We start from the raw sequence: 24,596 nt of genomic DNA on the forward strand, positions 1-24,596 counted from the left end.
ATTTTATTTTAAGTGGACTGATTTATAGAGCCTAGCACTTCATTTACTAAACACCCTCTAATACATACTGTTGGTATTATGGAAAGTACTGGCTAACGTAGATTCATAAACTGATGTCAGATGAATCTCTAGACTTTTAGAGAACCATTCTGCTTCCTCCCACACATACAACCACCTGAGTGTCAAACTCTTTTTTTTTGTTTGTTTTATGAACAATTAACCAATAGGCTGCATTAACGCGACTATTTATCATGTGAAAGAGGAAGAACAAAATCGCAGATGAACCATGACAAAGTTTGGCATAAGTTTCTTCCTCTCTGCATGTGTTGAATTAATTTCCATCACAAAAGGTCATGAACAGATATAAATTGAATCTACCATATTTAGCTCTTAGCTTTAATCTTGTGCAATGAAAGTCTAAACCATTCTTGTCAAAGGTTATGCCCCTTGGTTATACACCATGTGGGCCCACACCTCAACCAAACACACAGACACTGACATCACTTTTTCCTTTGCCATCAATGTAACCTATAAACTGTCTGCCATACAAGGGAAACAAATAGGTCTTGGTTATTAGTGCTTGTGTTTGTGCATTCATGAAGGCTACGCAATCCATGCACATACAAGGGCTGACTGAACATTTTTCCTGTAATATTTTAATGTTTACTGGTACATTTGTCAAAGCAGTGCCCTGATCTCATCCATGATACACTGCTGAAAGAGGAGATGAAAACTTCAGGTAATAATCTGATACTATCAGTGATGAATGTGAAGTATACACTTGCTGTAGAGTGTAATTAAATATGAGGTTTGGTGTGTTTCCCAGTCTAAAATTAGAGCATAATAAAGACAGATGTACACTTAGGTAATTCCAGAGCTCTTTTCGTGATGAATGGCTCAAATTGCAACTAGCAGTTTGATGAAGGGCAGCTTTAAATGACTGAGGCCAGAAGAAAAGGGGGGGGGGGGGGGGTGTCCAGCATGTCGGGGGGATGCTTTGTTTATTTATTTATTGATGTTTTTCAAATAACAATCTAAATGTCTATATTGTTGTGCTTTTTTCCCCCCTTCTTATTATTTTCTCCCTATATATTGAACACCGGCTTATAGATGGGACGAAGGTAGGGCTTCCCAAATTGGGGTCCCTGGGGGCTAAGTTTAGCCCATCGTTTAGTTTGGGCACCCCTAAGCGAGGGAGATGGATTAATTTGCACAATTTGTTTCCCCAGTACATTTGCTTTCTGTAAACCTCAATTCCAGATGTACTAATTTGACATATTCAATTAATTTCACAAACCTCCTGTGCATCTATTGTTGTCTTTTCTTGGTGCAAAACCAAATGAAAACATTCTGGAAAAAAAAAAGAGTGTGTATTTGCGTATTGTGTGTACATGTGGGTCCTTAAGTGGGTGGAGGTTTCCCCTCTAAGATTCCACTTCCTGCATTTTCAAGTTGTGCATGCACATCAAAATAAACAACTGCACATGCACACAAATACAAGCATGCTCATTTTATAGGGTCACGCAGGTGACAGGGAGGGAACTCTTTACATTGCTGAAATGTTTCTAGGACATTTGAAAACCAAAGGCAGTGATCAACACCTGATATGCGATGGAAATGGAACATGAGATGTTTTGTCTTGCTTTGCCCTTGTTGAACACAACCTTCTTTTTTTTTTTATAAATCACAGACCAATGTTTTAAGAAAGTGAACAGAAGTAGAAAAGAATTGGTTCTTTTAGGCCTTCCCTCACGAAATCATATGAACCAAGAAAAAGCTCCAGAAACTCTGAGGTGTGATTTTAGTTTTTACACCTCTGCATATGAGATGAACACTTTTTTTTCCTTTGGAAGCCTTTGAAACACTGTGTAGCCTTAAATTTGGCGCTGCTGTGTTTGGCCACCGAGTTCTCACATCATTAATGAATCAATAAAGCCAGAAAGATTTCCAAGCTGCGCTGATTAGATGGATTAAACAGATGGATGGACAGCTTGCTTTAAGAATGAGAGGATCAGTGGATTGTTGGTGCTTTGTTTGAATGATGTTAATATTCTTATGTTGAAAGATGAATACAAATTCATGGCTCGTATTTACCACGTGTCCTCTGTAACTATTAAGCCCTGGAGGTTAAAAAAAAATGCTTGTAAACAAATAAATGTACAATACAGTGCGATACAGGATCAAGTGAAAATGTACAGTCTGTCAACAACAGCATGTGAATGTGAAATCAGATTAATGTCGCTGTAATTGTGGAAGACAAAGCTCACATGCATGTGGTTGAAGAATTAAATCCTTATCCCATAACTTGGCAGTGGGTGTGAGGTAATGCTTTACATAAATTGCTACGGACACCTGGAAGCATCATAGGAAAAGTTTTTCAACTCATCTCTAAGGGAAAATGCAAAACCTGCACCCTTGGCAATCTTTGACAGGTGATCCAAGCAGGTGAACAGGGTGAGGTTCCCAAGGGTATTCATACATGCAGCGAACTGAGACATTAAATAAAAAACAAAAAAACAAAAAACACAATGCTAAACCGAAATTAATAGCAACAGCCATGTCTTTTAAATCAAATTACATTTAAAGCGACAAAGCAGGATATTTTAATATAAATGAACATTTCATTCATTCAAACGCTCGCCAAATGAGTTCTCCCAGTGCTCTTGGGCTCACCGCCGGCAGCTTGTGCATTTTGTGACATTTGGCACACGTGCATCAGAAACTCCCACTGGCTAAGCTAACTACTTCCATTTAGCTAGAAGGTGGACAAAATAAAAACTTTCTTTCCTTAGACCAAACAGATCAAGTTACAATATGATGGAACAAGTTAATTTGCAGGTGTCCTGTGACACTAAAAATAATGTAGCCAGCATTTTACATCAATAACATTAAAAACAGAGGAGCATGTAGTGAAGCCTATGACGTGATGTTCCACACTGCGGTGCACCGCAGCGATTGTAGGCTAACCCATGAAATCATGGTGATGCTAGCTGAACTTCCAGGCTAGCATTCTAATTGTTGACAACAAATTTCTGGTGAGCATTGCCAGGGTTTCCTTAAGCCACAGCCAAAAAGATTTTAACAATGAATATCAGATTATTACCTGAAATAAGCTCTGTGGCAAACAAAATCATGCTTTGCTCAGTAAAATAATCCTCAGTGTCATGATCTCAAGTACCCATTCATCAGCCACCGTGCTTTTCAAGACACGTACAAAGCTTCAAAAACGACAAAAGCAAACTGCTGACATATTTCACATTGTAGAACCAATCATTATTTAGCCAGTGTTAACCTTATTTCAGGCATAAAAAAACAATTTAAAATATGAACTTTGAGACGAGGGAACCAGAGTTCAATAATGCCGACCTATTTCCAGGGTGTAGGACACTTTGCTACACTACCATAGCTTCAACTGTATCCATTTTGAATATTTATTATGTGTATACTGTAATAGTAAACTGGAATGGAATTTCTGTTGTGCTAAAAAGAAATATGTAGGTATCTTTTATAACTGAATTATTGGCGATTAGTCAGTATAGGGGGGTGGCGTGGCCCAGAGGCAGCGTGGCCATCTAGTAACCGAAGGGTTGCTGCTTTGATCCTCACTTTATGATCATGTTGAAGTACCCTTGAGCAAGATACCGAACCCCTAATTGCTCCTGATGGCCCTGCTACGGACTGGCGACCTGTCCAGGGTGAACCCTACCAATGAGAATTTCTAATACACTTCCTAAAATACAGGCTTTCACATACACCCATACACTACTAATCATGTTTGGTCTTCCCAACATAGGATTTGAAGACTTGCTGGGATGATATCGCACGCCCGAGGGCCATCATTAAAAACCCATTCAAATGAACCACCCTGTGCACACAATGCTTTGCAAAGGGGGCGCCATCACAATACCCGCCCTTAACCTGTCCAATCGCGCCCATGCAAATGTCCTCAGCTTACAGTCAATGGATCCCAGGCTTCCTGCTCACTTTACTACAGGGGAATTTGCATACCTTGGCTCCCTTCCTTCAATTTGGTTTCAGATAACAAGATGAAGTTTTCATTATGACCCTCGAGGGAAAAAAGGTGCATTAAAGGCTTTTGGAGACAACAGCGATACTTCCAGACATTCCTGATCTATACGGGCCTACAGACGTAGACAAATTCCTCGAGAGGGCATCAAATGAATTTGCATAAGTGTTCTTTAGTTTGCAACTTTCTAGTGCTACTTATCATAATAAGACTGCACCACTTCTTCACGTTTTATTTACAAAGCTGTCCTGGTATCTTAATGGGGGCGTCTTATTTCGCAGTCTTGAATGAAAACTGTCATATCAGTAAAGTTTGAATTGAATTGATAATAAACCCCCTTAAGGAAAGAAATGACTGGGACAATGTTGTGTACACAGGTGTGTACGGGAACCTACAGGTGATTACGACCACAAACATAGTATCATGCAATTACATTTTACCATGTTACACTCAAAGTTTGAGGTACAAGTATGTACTTAAGAGAGGGCATACTGTGAGAAGACAATCGCGCACACTCCAGTGTGCTTTGCACACTTAAAGATAGTCAAAAGTTGCACTTCTTGCCTCTTGAAGACAAATACTGTATTTTTGAAGTGACAAATACAGCTTTAAAGCAACATTCTTTAAGACTGTATCTATAAGTACAGAAGCGCTCCTTCTTGAGTGTGTAACCTCTGAATAAATATATATATTTGCACAAAAACTAAATAAATAAAACGACACTTAATTCATTCCTTATCAATTCATACTATGACATATTAGGTTATGTATATTAGAAAATGCTTCACTCCTCCAGCCACTTGTTGTTGAGTCAATGCTCATGAGTGTACATGTGTGTATTATCAGGCCACTATTTTGATGACTGCCCTGGGACAATAGGCTGGTCTGGCATGATTGTAATTACAAGTGACCAGAACAATATGGTCGCGTATGGAGGAACTAATACAATGAGAAGACACATTTACACAAATAAAGCACTACCCCCCCCCCCCCCCCCCCCACACACACACACACACACTCATTCTGCAATGGCCATGTGAAAAAAAAAATTCTGGTGAAGGGAGAAGGGGGACCTCTGCAAACCAAAACAAAATAATGATCATGGACTTACAGAAAATTGTGCAATATAACAAAGAAGGAAGCATAATGTTAAAGTTAGTCATCTTTTACAGGCTACAGCGGGGGAAAAAAAACAGGCAGAACTTGTTCCTAATTCAACTAAATCCAAAGGCACTGGCTGCCCTTTAAAAGTGAGAGAAGTACGAACAACATTTCCTCAAAAGTTTGTGCTCATAAAACCGCGGTTACATCCACGTCTTTTCTTTGAGTCAAAACACTCATTTGTCTTGACTTTTTTATCGCTTGGGAACATGTGTGACGTTATCAGGCGTGCAGGTTGCATGGCACCGATAGCAGTGCAACTTCACTTTCCTCGCAAGCCCTCAACCCCATTCCGCAATTGTTTACTTTGACTATATACGTTGGCTTCCTTCTCTTTTTTTTTTTGTTTTCCTCAAGAACAGAAGTAACTCTCGAAATTTGATGACAGAAAGAGTTTAGCGCGGATGAGCAGGCAAAACGCGCCTTTGTTGAAGCTTCTGTATGTTGCCTTCAAGAACGCCTCGTATATCGTTTGCATGTCTCGTGCAACGTTAGCAATGTAACCTATCGGTTTACATTTGAACCTTTTTAATGTTTAAAAGTGAGTTTAATGTAAAATTATTTGCAGAAAAAGCAAATCAGCTTCAGTGTCCATTCTTAACAGCTCTATTATTACTGAACAGCAACTATCTTCTTCTTTTTTTTTTGTAAATGCATTTGAGACGTCTTTCACTTGCGATAACTTCATATTTTACTTCAGTCGGTATATCTGTTACAAAGACACATTTACTCAAGCTTAAATGGCTTTCTCCCCTCAACATTACTGAGTCCCGGAGCTCCTTGAATTGCAAAATGTCAGACGGCATGTGAAGTGTCTTTTTGGACATGCGCAGTGGTAGCACGCGTTCACGAGCGCCAAATTTACCGGGATCTGGGAGGAGCCGTAGTAGCAGGCTACTGCAGTTTAAATTAATGTCAACCTGTATCCCTGCCGGGAGAAGAAACTCAGAGCAGATAGCGAAAGTACGTGCCCAGTGTAACCTGCGAGCGGCTCCCCCGTTATTGACATGGCTCGGCGGCCGAGAAACAGGTGAGCTCACGTGGAACCCTGACCACTTTAATTCTTATTTCTCTGTAACTGTTACCTACATTTTAATGGTGGTGTGTTTACTGCTGTGCCTCGTTTCTATTCTGGCTTCACCTTATTTGTTTTATTCATAAATTATTCCCTTTTTTCCCTTTTCTTTTCTACCTTAATTCGTTTTAAAAGAAAAACAGATATTCATGTGTTTTATTTAGCGCTGCAGACCGTTTTTGGGTGACTCGCTCGCGCGCTCATGACAGGTGGCGTTCATCTGGCATGTGCGCTCCTCGCGCTGCTGTCAGTGGTGTGTGTGTGTGTGTGTGTGTGTGTGTGTGTGTGTGTGTGTGTGTGTGTGTGTGTGTGTGTTGAAGAGAGAGAGAGAGGGAGAAAGAGGTCTACATCTATTAGTGTGTGTATGTGGAGCGAGGAGATTCTAGTTCTAGACCAGGAGGTTGTAAATAAACTTTTCCGTCGTCTTCCATCTACTGCAACACACAATTTCATGAGCTACTTTCAGCTTTCGTGCTTGTTGAGTTCATTTCATGAGCTGCGTTTACTTTTTCCCTTCTTGTGCTCCATCGCCACGCCAGACATTGCACAGTTTAGGTTCCTTAAATGTCATTTTATACCGGACTCGATGAGTCTTACTTCGAATATTACCTCAACATCTCCGGGTAGCTTTCTGTTATTTTGGAAACTGCGTCCTCTAGGTGCACTTGTCCAGGGAGAATAGCAGCCTTTTCTACTCGTGTCCCCCATGTTTTTTATCCATCAGTGACTAAGAATTTATTCTCTTTGAGCTCATACGTCAGGCAGGTTCAATTTTTTGTTTTGTTTCAACGAGAGGCAGTTTACTCTTCACATTTGAAGTGATATATGAGCAGAACTCGACTTTGTCTTGTAGTTTTCTGATGATTCGTCATTCACGAGATGAGTCGGAGGGGAAGGGGGTGGGGTGGAGTTTGGGGGATGTTTGTGCACATTTTGTTTCTCCATCTTTTGTGTTCATATTTCTTTTATTCTCAGAGAATTATGAGGAGGAGTTACTCATAATGGCGATTCCCCCTCACGTAGTTGATGCAATACATCAGTCTTCTCCTGTTTGTGTATGAGAAACCTTTGAGTTAAGGGATGATAAATATCCTCAAGCACACACACACACCTCAGTGGAGTTCCTGTTCACCTGTTGCATTGTATGACACCCTACCTTGACTCCACGTTGTTCGTTTTCTGACGTCTGATTGGCTAGTGTGTGTGTGTGCATGCACATCCCTGTTGTACAATGCTACTGCAGGTCCAAACACGCCAGGGTCACGAAATTATGATTGCATGTGCCAATCCCAGTATCTGTGGAAACCAAAAACATTGGAACCTGTTCGTTCATCCCCCTTCCTCCCTCCCTCCCACGTGCTCTTCTTCTTTCTCTCCTCTTGTGGGTGTCTTGGCTAAATGCCTGCACCCAAACATTCAAGAATGACTGGTTCTGTCTGTGTTGACACCCGATGAGTTAAAGAGTGGGTCCTGGGAGTTGTTTGGAAAATAGACGTGTACTTATTGTGCAATTATTTACAGTTCAATTATCTCGCACTTGCCTTTTTCTCACAAGCTCCACCTGATTTATGACATTTTTCACTCTCTCCATCTGCAGTGTTTACAGTAGTGAGGAAGATGAAGAGGAGACCGAGATGTATGAACATGATTATGATGGATCGCTGGCAAAGACAGGAAAGCGCCACCTTGGCAAAACACGCTGGACACGTGAGGAGGTACACACACCACTGCCAGTCCAAATGAAATAAATAAAATGGCCTCAGGAGAGAGCACTCCCATGCTTTTTTATTGTGAATAGATTCACTATTATCTTCAGTTAAACTAGCAGAAAGGAATTGTCATCACAGTGAAATATGTTTTTAATATCTGATCAATTAAATTGTGTCTCTCAGGATGAGAAGTTGAAGAAACTTGTCGACCTTCACGGATCAGAGGACTGGAAAGTGATTGCAAGCTTGCTAACTGTAAGTACTAGCAGTTTTTTGTGTGTTTTTGCAACTAAAACTAATGTATTATAAAACAAAACAATAAAATGACAATTAATAACTCTGCTAGTTCACAATATGTACTTTTTTGGCAGTATGTTGATTTTATTATGCAGATTTTATCTGTATAAAAGCAAGTTTCTATGATATTTACCATTTGTAAACTGGAAAATGCATGTAAGCATTATGAATTTGAAAAAGTAACATAATTCTATATTCCTAAAATATCTGGAAAAGCTCATAAATCACGTGTCTGGTGTATTGTTTCCTCACTGTAAACAACACATGAGTAGCAAAGAAGAAGAAGCTTAAGCAAAACAGGCCTGATGTAGATATCGGCCCTGTTTTGCCGTGATCAGATTTAAAATAAAATACATAAAAGGCCGATATCTGCTAATATTGATGACATGCCTGTATAATTATTCCTCCCTAAACTCAGCTATTTAAAATTGTTAAGCCTTTAATACTTCTTTAAGGGCAAAGTCAATCGTACACACACCAGAGACGATGTAGCCAAAAAGGCAAATATCAACTGATACGATACAAGAACATACTTCATCAGCCTTGACTATGTTCTCGCTATCTGATGCACCAGAACCGGACAGATGTGCAGTGTCAGCATAGGTGGCAGAAGGTTCTCAACCCAGAACTCATCAAAGGGCCCTGGACAAAAGAGGAGGACCAGAGGGTAAGTAATTGGCCTGTTAGGACCCTCAGAGTACACATGAAACATCAGAGTGCACAAGAAACATCAGAGTTCACAAGAAACATCAGAGTTCACAAGAAACATCCGAGTGCACAAGAAACATTGAAAATCACTGATACGACAAAATGTGACTTTTCAATCACATTGCATTGCAGAGCCGCTGCACAACATTGTGTTAGCTCAGTTACATCTTAGTAACACAACAGCGCCCCTGGACTCACTTAAAAACCACGAGGGTTGTGTTACGTTAGCTTTTTGGAGTAACGTAGTTGTGTAACACTTGCAGGCAATTAAAAAAAGAGCTATTACTTGATGTTTGTGTGATTAAAGCAACTGTTCTGTGGCAACTTTTTTGTTGCACACTATCAGTTTCCCACCGAATTGCCACATTAGTCTCTCTCAACCTGTGTAATTATTATAGAACTTGCCCAGAGGAGTTCTATTTCCGCCCAGATGCCACTGTAATGATTAGCAGAGTAGCTAACGTTCCACTGGAAACTCCCTCCATACTCACCAGCAGGTGTTCTCCTCAATCACTTGTACAAGATAAAGATAAAGAAAGAAGGGAGGGAGGGAGGGAGGACAAGTATTCACTCACACTGTGTTTCAGAGTGTTGTCTTCTACCTTTCATCTCATTATGCTCTCACTCTCTCCTGCCTCTTTCTTCATGCCTCTCCTCTAATTTGCCCTTCTCCCTTCTCCCACCTTCGTTCCTTCCTTTCTCTCTGCCATATCAGGTAATAGAGTTAGTCCAGAAGTACGGAGCCAAGCGCTGGTCAGTCATCGCCAAGCACCTGAAGGGCCGTATTGGCAAGCAGTGCCGCGAGCGATGGCACAACCACCTGAACCCGGAGGTGAAGAAGACTTCTTGGACGGAGGAGGAGGACAGAATAATCTACCAGGCTCACGAGAAGCTTGGCAACCGCTGGGCTGAAATAGCCAAACTGCTCCCTGGCAGGTGAGACAAGATGGAGGAGGAGGAGAGAGAGAGAGTGAGAGAGAGAGAGAGAGAGAGAGAGAAAGGTGGAAAAGGAGAAGCTACCCGTTGGATGTGTAATGTTGTGGTTGAGAGGGTGAAATAGGAGGGGAGGAGGAGGTAGTGTGAAAGAAAAGAGAAGAAATAAATGATACATGAGATGGAGAAGACAGCAAGAGAGGATGGTCTACATTAGAAAGGCCTAAAGACAATGAGAGAAAAAGATACTGTAGTTTCAACATGATTGTAATTGGTCTCTGCTGATAACCATATCAGTTGTGTGTGTGTGTGTCTGTGACAGTCTATCTGTTTCAGCAACCATGTGTGTGTGTGACGTGATAGTGCTATCACGCCAAGCTAGAGGTACAGGATGTGTCTTAACCCATTTTTCTTGTGACCTGCAGGACAGACAACGCTATAAAGAACCACTGGAATTCCACCATGAGGCGGAAGGTGGAACAGGAAGGTTATCTTCAGAACGCTGCGAAGAGCAGCAACTCCTCCTTCTCCATCAGCCACGGCTTCATCAAGAACAACAATCACATCATGGCGTTCCCTCACCACTCGCCCAATCAGCTGCCTCCTTTAACTAACTACGCATACCTCTCCGACACACACAGAGTGAGTGGGCTTTGAAGGGGCGACGGATTCAATCGCTGCAGGACGCTCCCGTTTTTAAATACGGTTTCTGATTAACAGGTGCCTTTCCCCATGGCTCTACATTTGAACATCCTGAATGTTCCCCAGCACGGAACCGCTGCTATACAGGTACAATTAAAAAAAAAAAACACACACACACACACAAAAACATCTTACCTGAACTACTTTATTCACTTAAGAAAAGCCTAGGTGTTATTGATAAACCAACCATTTCCTGCTTTCCCTCAGAGACACTATAATGAGGAAGACCCCGAGAAGGAGCAGAGGGTGAAAGAGATCGAATTGCTGCTCATGTCTACAGAGAATGAGCTGAGAGGGCAGCCATCACTACCAGTAAGTTGTAGTGGGTTTGACAGACCAATTTATGTGCATACAGGTTGACCCTGGTGTTTAGGGACAGTGGTCGGATCTATGTGTGAATAAGGTGGAGGAAACATCTGGGGTGCCTGTTTCTGCAGAAGTGATGAAACAGGACCTCATCTCACGATTTCTGTGCGTTTGCATGATCATGACCCCTTGTGCAACCCACTGTTGCCCTGCTGCCAACTTTAGCTTGTTAGTTCCCTTTATCCTTCTCTTTTTTACCAATATGTTCAATTTGTACAACCCTTCCCCTTATTGTCAGCCTTGCATTTTCTCTATTCTTTCATTTTGACAGGTTTTAAAACACTCATTTTGTGCTTTTTATATCCACCCAGGAGGTGAAGTAATCAGTGCTGTTTGTTTGTCTGATTGTTAGCAGGATTATGCAAAAAAGCAACGACAAAAAAAACAACAATTGGTTTGTCAATCTTATCGTGTATTCCTCTTTCAGCTCTCACCATGTTCTGCCTTTTCCTCTCCCAGATGAGCTTGTCCTATCCGAGCTGGGCTAGCCAGAGCTCCTTGACCCACAGCCCCGAGGGTGTGGCCATGTCATTACCTCATCACCAAGCAGCCGCCCCCGCCCTGCCACTTGATCAGAGCTGCCTACCTGAGGAGAGTGCGTCTGCAGCTCGCGCCCACAGCAACAACACCAGCAGTGACAATAACAGCAGCAGACCAGCATTCTCAAATACCATCCCAGAGTTCATGGAGTCAGTCATTGACTCAGTAAGTACTGACGCTATGTAATAAAATGTCTTCTTGGGCCAATAAGAGCAAAGTAGCTGAGTTGTTACGATGTTATTTAGCAGTGGGCCTTGACCCATACTTTCCCACCATTTCCTCAGAGCCTGGTCTCAGGGGTTGAGGCCAGTACTGACAGGGTCTTGCCCAATCAGGTCTCCCGAACTGCTCAGGGAGCATGGGCTGGTCTCATCTGCTCCTCTCCCAAGCCCTCTCCAGTCAGAAACATCCCCTTTTCACCCACACAGGTAGTTAAAGTAGCCACGTGTGCTCCATCCAGTCAGCCTTTTGATGACATCACCAACCAATCATTCAGAGCTAGTCCTCCTCTAGTTTTTCCCTCCATCTCTCAGTTTCTCCTCTTCATCACTCTAGCTTTCTCCCATGATCCACTGGATTGTCACGGCCAAAGCCGTCCCCCACCTCAACTAATCAGTTCCCTTCCTTTCGTCTCACAGTTTCTCAACCAGACGATGAGCCCAGAGCACTCAGACAGCGACAGTCTACCCATGAGTTCACCTGTGGACACCAAGCCCCTGATCGACCACACCATCAGGCCTCAGAAGGAGAACGAATTGTGAGCATCTCCACCTCACGTTTTTCACCAAGCAATTTTGTGTTAAGAAGTGTTTTTTTAACTCTCTCTCCTTCTCTCTTTTTCTCTTTCTCTCTCTCTCTCTCTCTATTAGGTTCAGAACTCCAAACATTCGCCGTTCTATCCTGGAGTCGTCTCCTCGCACTCCCACTCCCTTTAGGTCAGGCTTGATGCACGATGCCAAGTATGGACCCCTTAAACTTCTGGTGAGCATCATCTTAGAAATATCTTGTCAACTACTGTGGTTGTTTTAGGCTCCATGTGACTCACTGGTGTCTTTTTTACCAGAATGCCCCTTTGGATCAGCAGATGGTTGAGTCCATCAAGCAGGAGCCTATGGAGTGTGCCATCGAGCAACCTCCGCTGAAGAAGATCAAACAAGAGGTACTTTCCACAGACACCTTTTATGCTGCAATAACTAAGGAAAGGTGGGAGTGTGTTCAGTTTCAGTGTTTGTGTTTTTTCCAGTTTTGTAAGAAATGTAATGACTGTTCTACTGTTGGATAAGTTTATTTATCTGACCGTGATGTGCATTTATCCAAGGTGGAGTCACCATGCGAGAGGAGTCCCTGTATGCAGTGGGAAGGACAAGACCTCCACACACAGCTCTTCTCACCCAGCGGCCCTGCACAGGAAGTACCAGTAAGCTCACATTTGACCTTTGATACTCTTATAATTATGAGTCACAACAGTGCTTCATCTTGGACCGGTTATTTGAACTTCTGCTGTCAAACTCATTGATAAATGAAATTGTTTTGGTTGTTTTATTCATTTACTTTTTTATTTTTTATTTAGGACATGGTTACAAGCTCATTACTGAGTGACGATGGACACAAAAGCTACCACCTCCCCTGCAGGAATATTGGCAGCCCACTACAGGTGTGTGCACTACATGCTTGCTTGTATAAATATATATGTGTGTGTGTGTGTGTGTGTGTGTGCGTGTGTGTGTGTGTGTGTGCAGTTTATAAAAGTAGGTAATGTCCTCACCACCTTGTCGTTCTCTCATTCAACAGCAGCTGAGCTCCTGGGAGCAGGCGACCTGTGTGAAAAGCGAGGAGCACGTTTTGTCATCAGAGCAGAACCACAAGTACATCAACACTTACCCTACGAGGACACTGGTCATGTAGACGGACACACACGCGTGTTGACGTGGACACGTCAACACTCCCCTGGGCTGGACGCAGTGCAGCGGGATTCATAATTGTTGTGGTACAACAGTTGGGAGAGGCTCTACGCCACTAGTGTTTTTACACTCACACTCGTTGGATTACGACCAACCAAAGACTATCATTCTTTTTTTTTAATAGATATTTGTAAATATAGAATTGCTTTTGTTTTTTTGTTTTATTTTGTTTTTCATAAATCTCTTTTGGTTCTGTCATTGTATTATTTTTATCAATGTTGTATCATAAATGGGGAACATTTGCTATATAATTTGCATTGGGCTGTATTATTAATTCTGAATTTTGATATTAATATAAAGAACAAGTTGATTAATTTATTTCCTATGTTTTGATGGTTTTTATTGTTTTTGGGGGTTTTGTTTGTTTTGTTTTGTTTTTACAATTGGCCAATGGAACAGTGTTTTTAAGTTAAGTATTTAAGCCCTTTTAGCATTATTGCATGTCCAGTGGCTTATTAGTTGATTGAAAACTGACCTTTATATTTTCTTTTTTTACAACGGGTCTACTGAGAATTTCAAGTGTTTGATGTCACTTCATGTAAACACTTAACTACTGAACAAGACTTCTGTTCTTACTCAACAGCGTGATCATGTTTTACATCACGGAAAGGGAAAGCCTTATTAGTATTACCAGATTACCACATTGGCACTTTTATTTCGCATTCATACTCACACACACACACACACACACACACAAAAACTTTTTCATTTCAACTTTAAACTTATGACTTTCACAGTATCCTTTAAGGGGAAGCATTCAATGAACAAACAATATAGCTGTTAAAATTTCTAAGTGTACATATACAGTTTATTTCATACATGTAAACGTCCTAAATATATTTGAAACCATGAGCTTCACCCAGTGAGAGTGAGATCAAGTTGCACTTGAGTTTTATGTTCCTCGATTTAAGAAAAAAAAGTGAGAGTACTAAACACTGATATGTTTTACAAAATGCTGCAAACAAAAGCCGAATTCAAACTTTTGTATGGTTGTTTTTTTAAACATTTCTTGGAATAGTTTTGTATTTTATTCAATCAGCATTGTGCTTTCTACTAAGACTGCAGTAGCCCATGTCAAACACTTAGCAGACAATCTTTTTTTATATATCTGATGTGTTTTTTTATACTAGCTTTTTGAGCAAAAATGATTTTTTTTTTATAAAAGCATTCATACATGCCAAGTTTTCATGTTTTTATACTTTTCTATACTGCCTAGTAAATAAAGTGTGTTTTTATTATACCCTTGTGTTTGGCGTTTTATTGTTGATGCATTTAACCACAAAGTAGTGTATGAGTATGTAATAGTCAGTCTACACCTTTATAGGGAATATAATGTTTGATATTTACTTCATTATTTAACCGCCGTCATAAGTACAGCATTTTCTTCTTCTTATATAATTGAACAGAAGCTAAACTTAACTCAGCTTCGCTAGTAGCACTGTGACCCCATTCTACTACCCGGAATAATACCTTTTAAAGTAAATGACTGATTTGCTTGCCGGTGTCTACAAAGAGTAAACGCACACAAACACACAAACACACACCTACACATGCTCCCCTGCTGATACAAAGGTTTATTGTCATAAAAGTTGTGTAAGTATACCATAAACCTCCCATCTGTCTGCCAATTATTAAGTAAGAGTATATCAAGCTGCTGTGTAAAAGGGAAATGACCCCAACCGTTTGTGGGGGAACATGCACGCTGTAAGTTTACTCTGGTCTCCTTTACTTCATGTTCTGAAGAGCACATCTGAGAATGCTCTGTACAAAATGTCATATTCCTCATTGTTCTCCAAAAACACACCCACTCACATGTTTGTGTTCAGTCTCTTGAGGGCACTTGTTTTCCTGTGAGGCCATGTAAGCCAAGGGGGCCCAGACTCAGATCCGGAGCTTTATTTAAACTGGTCCCTCTGAGCTCTCAACGCCCCCGCGTCCAAGCCCACGTCCACCCACCCTCCATACACACACACAAACACACACCCTTACCTCACCCTTAATCCACCACACTGGTACCCTCAAATATAATTCCATTCTCCAGAACTCTCAGAGGGATTCAGCTATAAGTCATGATGGACACGGCTGACAAGAACTGCGATATTTACAGCGAAGGCAAACAGAAATAGCTTGATCGGGCACATGCAATCATGCAGTGCAACCTTTAGAGACACCCATATATTCAATAATATGTTGTGGTTGTGGACAGAGGCCAGAGCAAGAAGCAGACTTTCACATTTGGAATTTCACCATCTTATGCTGCAAAAAAAAAAAAAAAAAACACACAAAAAAAACCCAAAGCCCCCAAACCCCACGAGATTCACAGACACCTGCTTCCACTGAGAGACGGCAGCTGTCTGTTTGTGTGTGTGTGTGTGTGTGTGTGTGTGTGTGTGTGTGTGCGTGTGTGTGTGTGTGTGTGTGCGCGCGCTTGGGTTATAGGAGCTTGTGGTTTATTGGCAAAAACAATATTCAGAAATGGATATTATCAGTCAAAAAACACACTGTAGTTTCACTTCATTTATGGTATTATAGGTTGGAATCCTAGTTGATTAGAATGTCATTTAGCCTCTCTCAAAGGTCTAAAGTGCAAATCTGCTCTTTCATTTTTTTTACCCTCAGTGTAGTCTTACAGATGTAACATTTGTAACTTCTCTCTCCTGACACTCATTCCTGCAATGGTCAATCGAATAACAGGGCCTACAAAACTTACAAGAGGTACACAATACATGTAAGGAGGAAGGAGTTGCAAGTGGTCATCAGGCTTTGCCTCCTGTCTGTAAGACTAAACTGAGGGCACAAACAGTCCTTTAGTGTTTAAGAACAAAGTTTGTTTCAGGATCATTTGCGATCATTCGCCCATTATTACACTAAAGTATAGCATCACGCTGTCATGTCCGAGTCCACGGCCTCATCTCTGTCGCCACATATTGTACAACTCGACAGGACGCCGGTGATGCCAGGGGAAATTTAATGCTGACAACCATTCGCGATAGATTCCTCGCTAAAGTTACGCATTTTTGCAACATTTTTGTTATGTGATTCATATATAATTATGTATATAAAACCATTGTTCTTATTCATGTCTTGGCATTGGATGTGTAAGTAATCTCACATCAGGGTGATAAAATTACCTCACGAAACATATGCATACCAACATGTGTGAGGAGGTCATACAGTTCATTTCAGGGCAGAGGGAAGTAGAGGTCCCAAAGGCAAAAACAGACAGAAAAGTGCACTTGATATAAGTGTGTGTGCGCAAAAAGGAAGAAGAGATCAAATGTATTCGGTTAAGAAAAATGAAAGTTCACAATGACAGTAGAAATTAGATATTGCAACTCCTACAAAAACAAATCTTTGAACTTTTTATGAGTTACACTGGATACACATTCCCAATGCATGGCTAGAAATTCAGAAGCAAGCATCAAAGCATGTATCTCTTTATCTCTAATATGAATAAAATAAGTTTGGCCCTTTTGCCCCGGTTAAACCATGGCAACAAAGTATAAGTAAAGTATAAGGCAAGAAAGACTTCAGTGGTGCAAAGGGTAACTTTTTTTCTCCACGTTTAAACTTTTTTGCATTAGTATCTTGAAACAGCCTTGACAGGTAGGATTTCTATTTTTACATCCCATTGTGTCAACATTTTTTTTTTTTTTTTTTTTACAAAATATCCCGCTCTAAATACAAAAGCAGAAGTTCATTATCACTACTACATTTTTCAAAATCCATCCTCCTTTCCCTTTTCAAATCAAACATGTCTGTCGTAAGCAGATTGGCTCATAAATTCAGTTTGACGTGTCACAATAGATTTATAGCCGGATGTTGCAGAAGTGGCGGGCTCTTGAACATGCGCGTGCGTACTCACAAACACACTCACATACACACACACACACACATACACACACTTGCTGGCCGTCGTGCTCTGGGCCTGCATAGATTACTCGAGCCTGATTTCCTCATTCCCTGGGTGTTGTTGTGGTCGGAGATACTCAGGCAAGTGCAGCCGCTCCCTGCTGGCAGTGGTCAGGTAGGAGGGCTGGGCTGGGCTGGCTGGGCCTGATAACTACCCTACCCATCATCCATGGTACCAAGATGAGGAGAGAAGCGATGATGGTGGTGGTGGTGGTGGTGGTGGGTGGGTGGGGTGGGGGAGGCAGAATACGAGAGACGAAGAGTCAGGGAGGGAGATAGAGAAATGAAAACAAGGGGGTTCAAGGAGACAGGAAACTGGCCTTGACTTTGCTTTGCTTTGTCTGGTTTCTTTCTGGTTTTTCACATGTTGTCAATGAGGCCAAGAAGAGAGGGTAAATGGAGGTTAATGGCAGAACTAAAACTGAAAATGCTATCACTTAAAATAAAAGAAAAGCTCATTTTGTTGCAGGGAGGGATAAATGTTTTCCCTTCTCTGTGAGGATTCTCCATCATTCAAGTCTTTGTGTACTTAAGAAACCCCTTATGAGAGACTCTATCAAGAGTCACATAAAATCCAGAAGCAAAGAGGGACTGTTTGCCTGGATTGGTAATGTCAAAAGAAACAGTTTAGGGCTGAGCTTTTGTCCACTGGAAAAATGTCTTCACCAAAAAACAACCTCCCTGACCGTTCAAGATAGCGATATAGCTAATGGCTGGATGTAAACAACCATCAGCGTCAACATGTAGCTGCAAGGTTTTAGCGCTCTAGTAGAGATAGATGGATCCTGCTTATACAGAGACAGTATTTTGGCTTGCCAGCGTATAAAAAACACACAAAATGATTGATTTTCATTTTTGTTCGAGCCGCAGATTTATCAAACACAAAATAACACCTAAATAAAGTGATACTTCACTCATAAAGTGTATTTTGTGTCTCTAGCACTCACAAATTAGAGTCTTTTACTTGCAAATATGTTATTTGCCCTCCTGCGTCATTCCAAAATGCAGACAAAACCAGCCACGTACATATAGCATGAAGCTAATGGCAACTCACTGCTAACAAAAGCAAAACTGACCAGATAGTGTCAGTTGACAAACTTTCAAGTTCATCTTCCTGTATAATACACATTTGGTTTCTGTGTAATCTACCAACACATTCATTTGAGCTAAAAAAAACAAATAACCCAGTTATAAAGGGCAGTTTTGTTGTTGTTTCCTGTTGTTAGCCGCCAGTTGCCATTAGCTTCAAGTTAACTATTAGTGACTAACTCTTGTTTCAGTATTCTAAAGAAGTCATGCAGGAGGTCAAAAACAAATTTGTAAGCTCAAGACATATATTTAGCAGGAGGCAAAATACACCTGTTTTAAGCATAATGACCTTTTGACTGTGTTAGTATTCAAACTTTGGGGAAACGCTAGTTAACTAGCTCAAATTTTTGCTAAGCTAACTGACTAAACTCAAACTAAATGCATACATGATAATATATTCTGTGAATTCTTGACTTTTCGTGACAAAACTGTTTTATTACTGTTATCTGATGTCTTTTTTCATGTCGCCTATGTGTAATTTCCCTTAAAATTAAACCAGTCCAGAAGAAGAAAAAAATGAGAAGGAAAATGAAAGACATACATCATCCTGTAGGCTACAAACATTTTAGAAAATACATTAAAAGAATAATAAATTCTGTAATTAGATTAGAGTTTGGGTTTGATGTGGATGATAGACAATGTTAAACACTCGAAACTCTGATCCACATAATTGTACAGGTTAATTGTACATATTTTATAGTTCACGGGCAGTGTTTTCATCATTAAACTATTGTTACTTTGGTCTTAAAATAATGCTGTAATGCATGGTCTGTGTATCCATGCATAATGATACAAGGTGGATCTGTCTTGACTGTGCATCTGTTGTCCGTTTACAGATAGAAGTAAAGGTGCACCCAAAACGTCATATTTATCTGCAGCCATGTGAGGAACCCTACACATGGACTGTATATAACACACACACACACACACACACACACACACACACACACACACACACACACACACACAATCACAAAATGCACACGCGTGTGAAGGCTGCTACACAGATTGAGTAGATAGACCTCTGGCATGGAGAAGGACTGAGGGTGGAGAGATAGGAGGGCAGGAGAGGTGAGAGATTGAGAGAGAGAGAGAGAGAGAGAGAGACAGAGAGAGAGAGAGAGAGAGAGGGATGAGGACTGTTGGAGCTGCTGCTGAGTTGATTAGGTTCATCTGTAACAGTTACTGTTGTCCCAGATTTGGCTGCCATTCGTTTGACCGTTTGTTTGTTGTTTTTCAGGACCAAAAAATGTATAGAGCAATGTGCCTGCTGCAGATAGGCCAAAACAATAACTGTAAATATTTCCAAAAGTGGGTCACGACAGCGACATCGATGCTAACAGTGTCAAAGACCAGAAACATACATTTCACCATTTCACATCCAAAGACGGGAAATAAAAATTTAAATACGGGAGGAGATTTGCAGAAATGAAAAATTGGTTCATTTTTGACTTGAATAATGAAAGAAACCCGATCTACAACTTACCAACGTGTTGCTTCCATCAGGGATTCACCTACTTTCCCCAGATTTGAATTATTTTACAGCACACAAGGTGGACCCTTATAAAGTCTGCAAGTAACATTTAATTAATCTTCTCATGTTTGTCGTTAGTCATTTAATAAATTTGTATATAAAATGTTGTAAAACTATGAAAATGGCCATCATTAATCCCTAAAGGCTTCATATACTCCAACTGGGTTACATTTGAATGCACCCCTCAGTATTCAAAGCACACCCCCATAGCCGTTCTCAAACTATTTCATGTTCTGGACTCAAGAGAAAAGCCTTAACTTAAGATGCATGTTGAGTTTGGTTGTGTCCCCGTAAGTCAAACTATTCATTCATTTAATAATTCCATGATGATGCTAATTATGTGGATTGGATCTTACACTCTTGACCACCTCTGAGGCACATCAAAATCCAACTTCCTAGGCTAAAAACTGATATTGAAGGGTACGTTTTTTACAACAATACGAGTTAAAAATGTCATGTCTTGAAGGGAAGTTGGGACTTTTTCTTTTTCTTTCCAGTTAGACATCGCAGCCATCGAGTTGATGAGAAAATGGTCACATACACAGACAGACGTCCCCACAGCCTTCTGCTGCTGAGTGTGTGTGGTCAGTGTTGTCATCTAATTTCCTGTCTTGAGGCTGAGGTTGTTTTCCAGCAACACCCCCCCCCCCCATGACACACTTGCACCCACACTAACAAGCCAAACACTTCCATTAAGACCTTTTTTGTTTCTTTTCACCTCCACAGTGGCTCCATTGGAGATTTCACTAAAAAGAGACAAATAAAAAAAAAACAGGGTAGGTGAAAGATTTGAGCCTCATAAGCTGTAGAAATGCAGACATGACTAAAATGAGTCATATCTGGGATTGATTTTGGTGTGTGTTCTTGTGTGTGTATACATGTGTATGTGTCTATTAAAGGGGGGGGGGGGGGAGTGGACACTTACACAGACCCCAAAATGACATGTTTTCCCGCTCAGGCTCGGACCAGCTTCCCTATTCACCTGGGTAAATAGAGCAGAAGGAAGGGCCTTTCAATGGAGCCTACCAGACACACACACACACACACACACACACACACACACACACACACACACACACACACACACACATTAGAGGACATTATCATGATTTCATTTCTTAGAGACCAACCTTAATTACTAATTTCCTAAAATGTATTTGTTCAAACCACGGAGACAAACTTTTGTTATTTCTTTGTCTCCAAAAGGTAAGTCAGATGAAAGTCCTGAAAACATATGGAATACCAAATACACTTCACACACACACACACACACACACACACACACACACACACACACACACACACACACACACACACACACACACATCATTTGACTACCATGACATTCCACAAACACCCAAAAGTCTAATTTCTTCCACAATCCTAAATTCGATAAGCACACACTCCTCTCTTCATTTCTCCTCTCTTCTCCTCTCTTCTCCTCTCCTCTCTCCTCCTCTCTCCTCTATTGTTGTTTCTAAGTGATCCTGACAACTCGATTCACATGCCACAATCACGCTCCACTGCCTCAATTTAGGACACTTGTCACCGGGGTCCCCTAACCATCAATATATCCACCCACCCAAAACACACACACACACACACACACACACACACACACACACACCCTTGAGATACACCCCCCACTGCCCTTGAACTCATTTGGAGGATGGGTAATGGGGTGAAAGTTGTGTGTGTGTGTGTGTGTGTGTGTGTGTGTGTGTGTGTGTGTGTGTGTGTGTGTGTGTGCGCACGTGTGTGTGTGTTGGTGCAAGTGAACGAGCAGGACGGGGCATAATTGCACCAATGAGATAACAATACTCAGACCTCAGGCTTGTTTGTGGTCGACAGTCCAAAACACAACCCGGCTGAAAAGGCAAACTCACACACAGACGGGTGCACACACACTTTCTCTTTGTATGTGTGACACCTGTTATGAAATAAACTGGTGAAGAGAGCGATGACTGTCACGTTCTGACATGTTCCAAGCTGAACAGCTGAGTCCGGCAAATGCTCCTCGCAACACTTTTCTTTTCCTCTGTTTGTGAATAAGCATGTATTTGTGTGTGTGTGTGTGTGTGTGTGTGTGTGTGTGAGAGAGAGAGAGAGAGAGAGAGAGAGAGAGATACAACTGTTTGAAGGGGCATATGGGAGGAAAACAAAACAAAACAACAGTACAGCTGTCAGTGAATGCATCACACAGCTTTATAGGACAGTAATGCAGTCTTCTGTGAAAAGGTCATTAAGAATGACAAGCTGCCAGACCCACACACGCGCACGTGCACACACACATACACACACACACACACACACACACACGCACACACACACGCACACACACACAAACAAAACATAATAAAATTATTACCTCCACTAAGGAAGTATTGCTTCTGTGTCGTTTGTTTATGTTTGCCTTTCACCAGCATTAAACAGAAACTTTTTTGTCACCAAACTTGGCAGAGGTTACAGTAATTTTGCTGCAGATTAGTCATAGCGCCATCTAATGGCAACAAGAAACGACTTGCTTTTTAATACTTTGATGTACACCCACTAGCGGGTCGAGCAGATTCATCTCCGCCTCAATCAGTTACACCTTAAGAACTTGCTGATGGCTTCCAGTGAACGTCAAAATGACACGTGTTATACAACACCATAAATGACAGTAAGTGTGTTCTCTATAGCACCACCTAGTGGATACAGGAAGTTGTATTTGCGCTACAGTGCATGTATTCGTCTTCTCCTTTATGCAAAATCCAACTGTCAGGTTTCAGCTCCCTCTCATTCGATGGAACAGACACACGCTGGTGGCTGAGGACCTGCTCATTGCTCCCGATGTCACATTGGGTTTGGTTCAACTTGGTGGAAACATGTGATGGATTATTGTCATAAATTGAAAAGCCCAATAGTCATAAGTCTCTTATCATGACTGTATAATTACCTGGAGCCAATAATCAGGTTTTCCTAGTCCTTAAATCTACATAAGCAGCAGTTTTTCCTCCATGGAGCCCATCTACAGGAGCCCAGAAAGGACAGAATAGAAAGACTTAAAGTTTTAGGCAATTTATTCCTTGGTTGCTACTTACTTTCCCACCAAAGACACTGGCAGCATTCTTCTTTGTTTTCCAGTGTGGCCATAGTTTTCTATTCAGCTCCATTTATCACTGAATGATTTTGTGCTGCAACTCAACAAATGTCAAGGAAGCTGAAGTCCATTTTGACGACCACAATAACAGAGGAGACACGAAGCAATGATGATGACGATGATGATGTGACCATGACTGTTATTGTTGTCGTTTACATCTATTCTCTCACTTAAACCTGTAATTAACTGTTGCACGATCCCCTCTGTGGGACTCCAGACTCTCAGTTACGAAAGACAGGACAATTTATTTCCTCTTTCCCAGTAGTTGTTTGAGCAATTTTAGGTGAACAAAGTAATTTCCCTGCAGTGATCTAATATTTTTCCCCAGTCTTACTAAGCGATCACGGGTCCTCTGATTCTCCACAGTGATGGCATAGGGTTTCAGGGAATCTTAAGAAAACCTGGGGTCATAATATTCTTGTGGTCTCCATCTTGGATTTAGCAGTTTGACAAAAACATCTCCAAAAACTGAGAATACAACAAGCGCACATTTTTTGCGCTTTTGTTAAGGGTGCAAATGTAATTGCACATGCAAATGAAAAACAAAGACACTACATAGCATTAATGCTCCATCAAAGCATTCAAAGGGGAAGCTGACTTATCACTTTCACAGCAAAATTTTTTCCAGACATGCTTTATTACGTCAGTGGCTGCATAAATACTTATGTAATTGACATTCCTCAAATTTCTTCTGTAGAAGTTGACAGGAAGAACAACAAATGCTGACCAAGGATACACACCAGACTGAATGTTTCATTGTGTGTGTGTGTGTGTGTGAGAGAGAGTGTGTGTCCGTACATACTGAGTGTGCACAAATGCTCATAACTTTCTCCTTTAACCTTTGATGTAAAAGCACAAAGCCTGTGGGCTCAACAGTCACCAAATCAGGAGCAAAATGCAAAATATAGCCGTGAGGATTTTTCACACACACACACACACACACACACACACACACACACACACACACACACACACACACACACACACACACACACGCGCGCGCACACACACGCACACACAGGTTCAGATCCGGATCTGTTTAAGATCTGAACCCCAAACCAAAACAGTGAGGGGCAACACCTTCAAGAGAGGAATACACCAGGAACAGAAGCATGTCTGCCAGAACACATAAACAAAAGATGAATTATGAATGAATCCATTTTATCAAAGCTTTTTTTTTTCAAATGTGATCCATATTGAATTTTTGAGAATCTGGACCTTAGATGGAAAAATTTGAAATTAGAGATTCAAGAAAAAGAATAAAAAAATTGCCATTCTGTAGAGCAGTGGATGTACTTTATGATCATTTTTTTAGGATGAAGGAAAACAGTGAGTTTTAAGTCGAAATTTTTTGGGTTATTGCTGAACTACCAACGAGTGAAAATTGTGAACCCTTCAATTATCTTAGTACTCTTTCTGTTTGTCAAAATGTGCTCTTCT

At 41.1% G+C, this 24,596-nt stretch overlaps 1 protein-coding gene across 4 annotated transcripts; it reads left to right on the forward strand.

Moving 5' to 3' along the window:
• The first annotated feature begins 5,976 nt into the window (after positions 1–5,976).
• myb (MYB proto-oncogene, transcription factor) lies at positions 5,977–14,723 on the forward strand. Of its 4 annotated transcripts, none has more exons than XM_086190410.1 (15): positions 5,977–6,218; positions 7,861–7,978; positions 8,156–8,227; positions 8,844–8,936; positions 9,693–9,913; positions 10,336–10,552; positions 10,631–10,699; positions 10,820–10,924; positions 11,438–11,683; positions 12,157–12,275; positions 12,388–12,499; positions 12,582–12,677; positions 12,837–12,935; positions 13,089–13,172; positions 13,310–14,723. In XM_086190410.1, exons 1-15 carry the CDS (start codon positions 6,196–6,198, stop codon positions 13,421–13,423), a joined length of 1,788 nt encoding a protein of 595 aa, XP_086046536.1. In that variant the 5' UTR covers positions 5,977–6,195; the 3' UTR covers positions 13,424–14,723. The 4 variants fall into 4 exon arrangements, 2 of the variants coding, with proteins under 2 accessions (XP_086046536.1, XP_086046535.1); XR_015110742.1 differs by having other exon boundaries at positions 6,172–6,218; positions 12,582–12,721; XR_015110743.1 differs by having other exon boundaries at positions 6,172–6,218; positions 12,582–12,721; positions 13,313–14,723.
• Positions 14,724–24,596: the final 9,873 nt, after the last annotated feature.

The sequence above is a fragment of the Aulostomus chinensis genome, chromosome 20 (assembly GCF_037954235.1).
Source record: "Aulostomus chinensis isolate RoL2024-O1b breed Wild chromosome 20, RoL_Achi_v1.0, whole genome shotgun sequence".
NCBI classification, from domain to species: domain Eukaryota; kingdom Metazoa; phylum Chordata; class Actinopteri; order Syngnathiformes; family Aulostomidae; genus Aulostomus; species Aulostomus chinensis.

Coding starts and splice junctions, on each gene's coding strand:
- myb (XM_086190410.1), top strand. CDS start 6,196: ATGGCTCGGCGGCCGAGAAACAG. Junction 10,700..10,819: donor ACGGAACCGCTGCTATACAG/GTACAATTAAAA, acceptor GCTTTCCCTCAG/AGACACTATAATGAGGAAGA. Junction 12,678..12,836: donor TGAAGAAGATCAAACAAGAG/GTACTTTCCACA, acceptor CATTTATCCAAG/GTGGAGTCACCATGCGAGAG.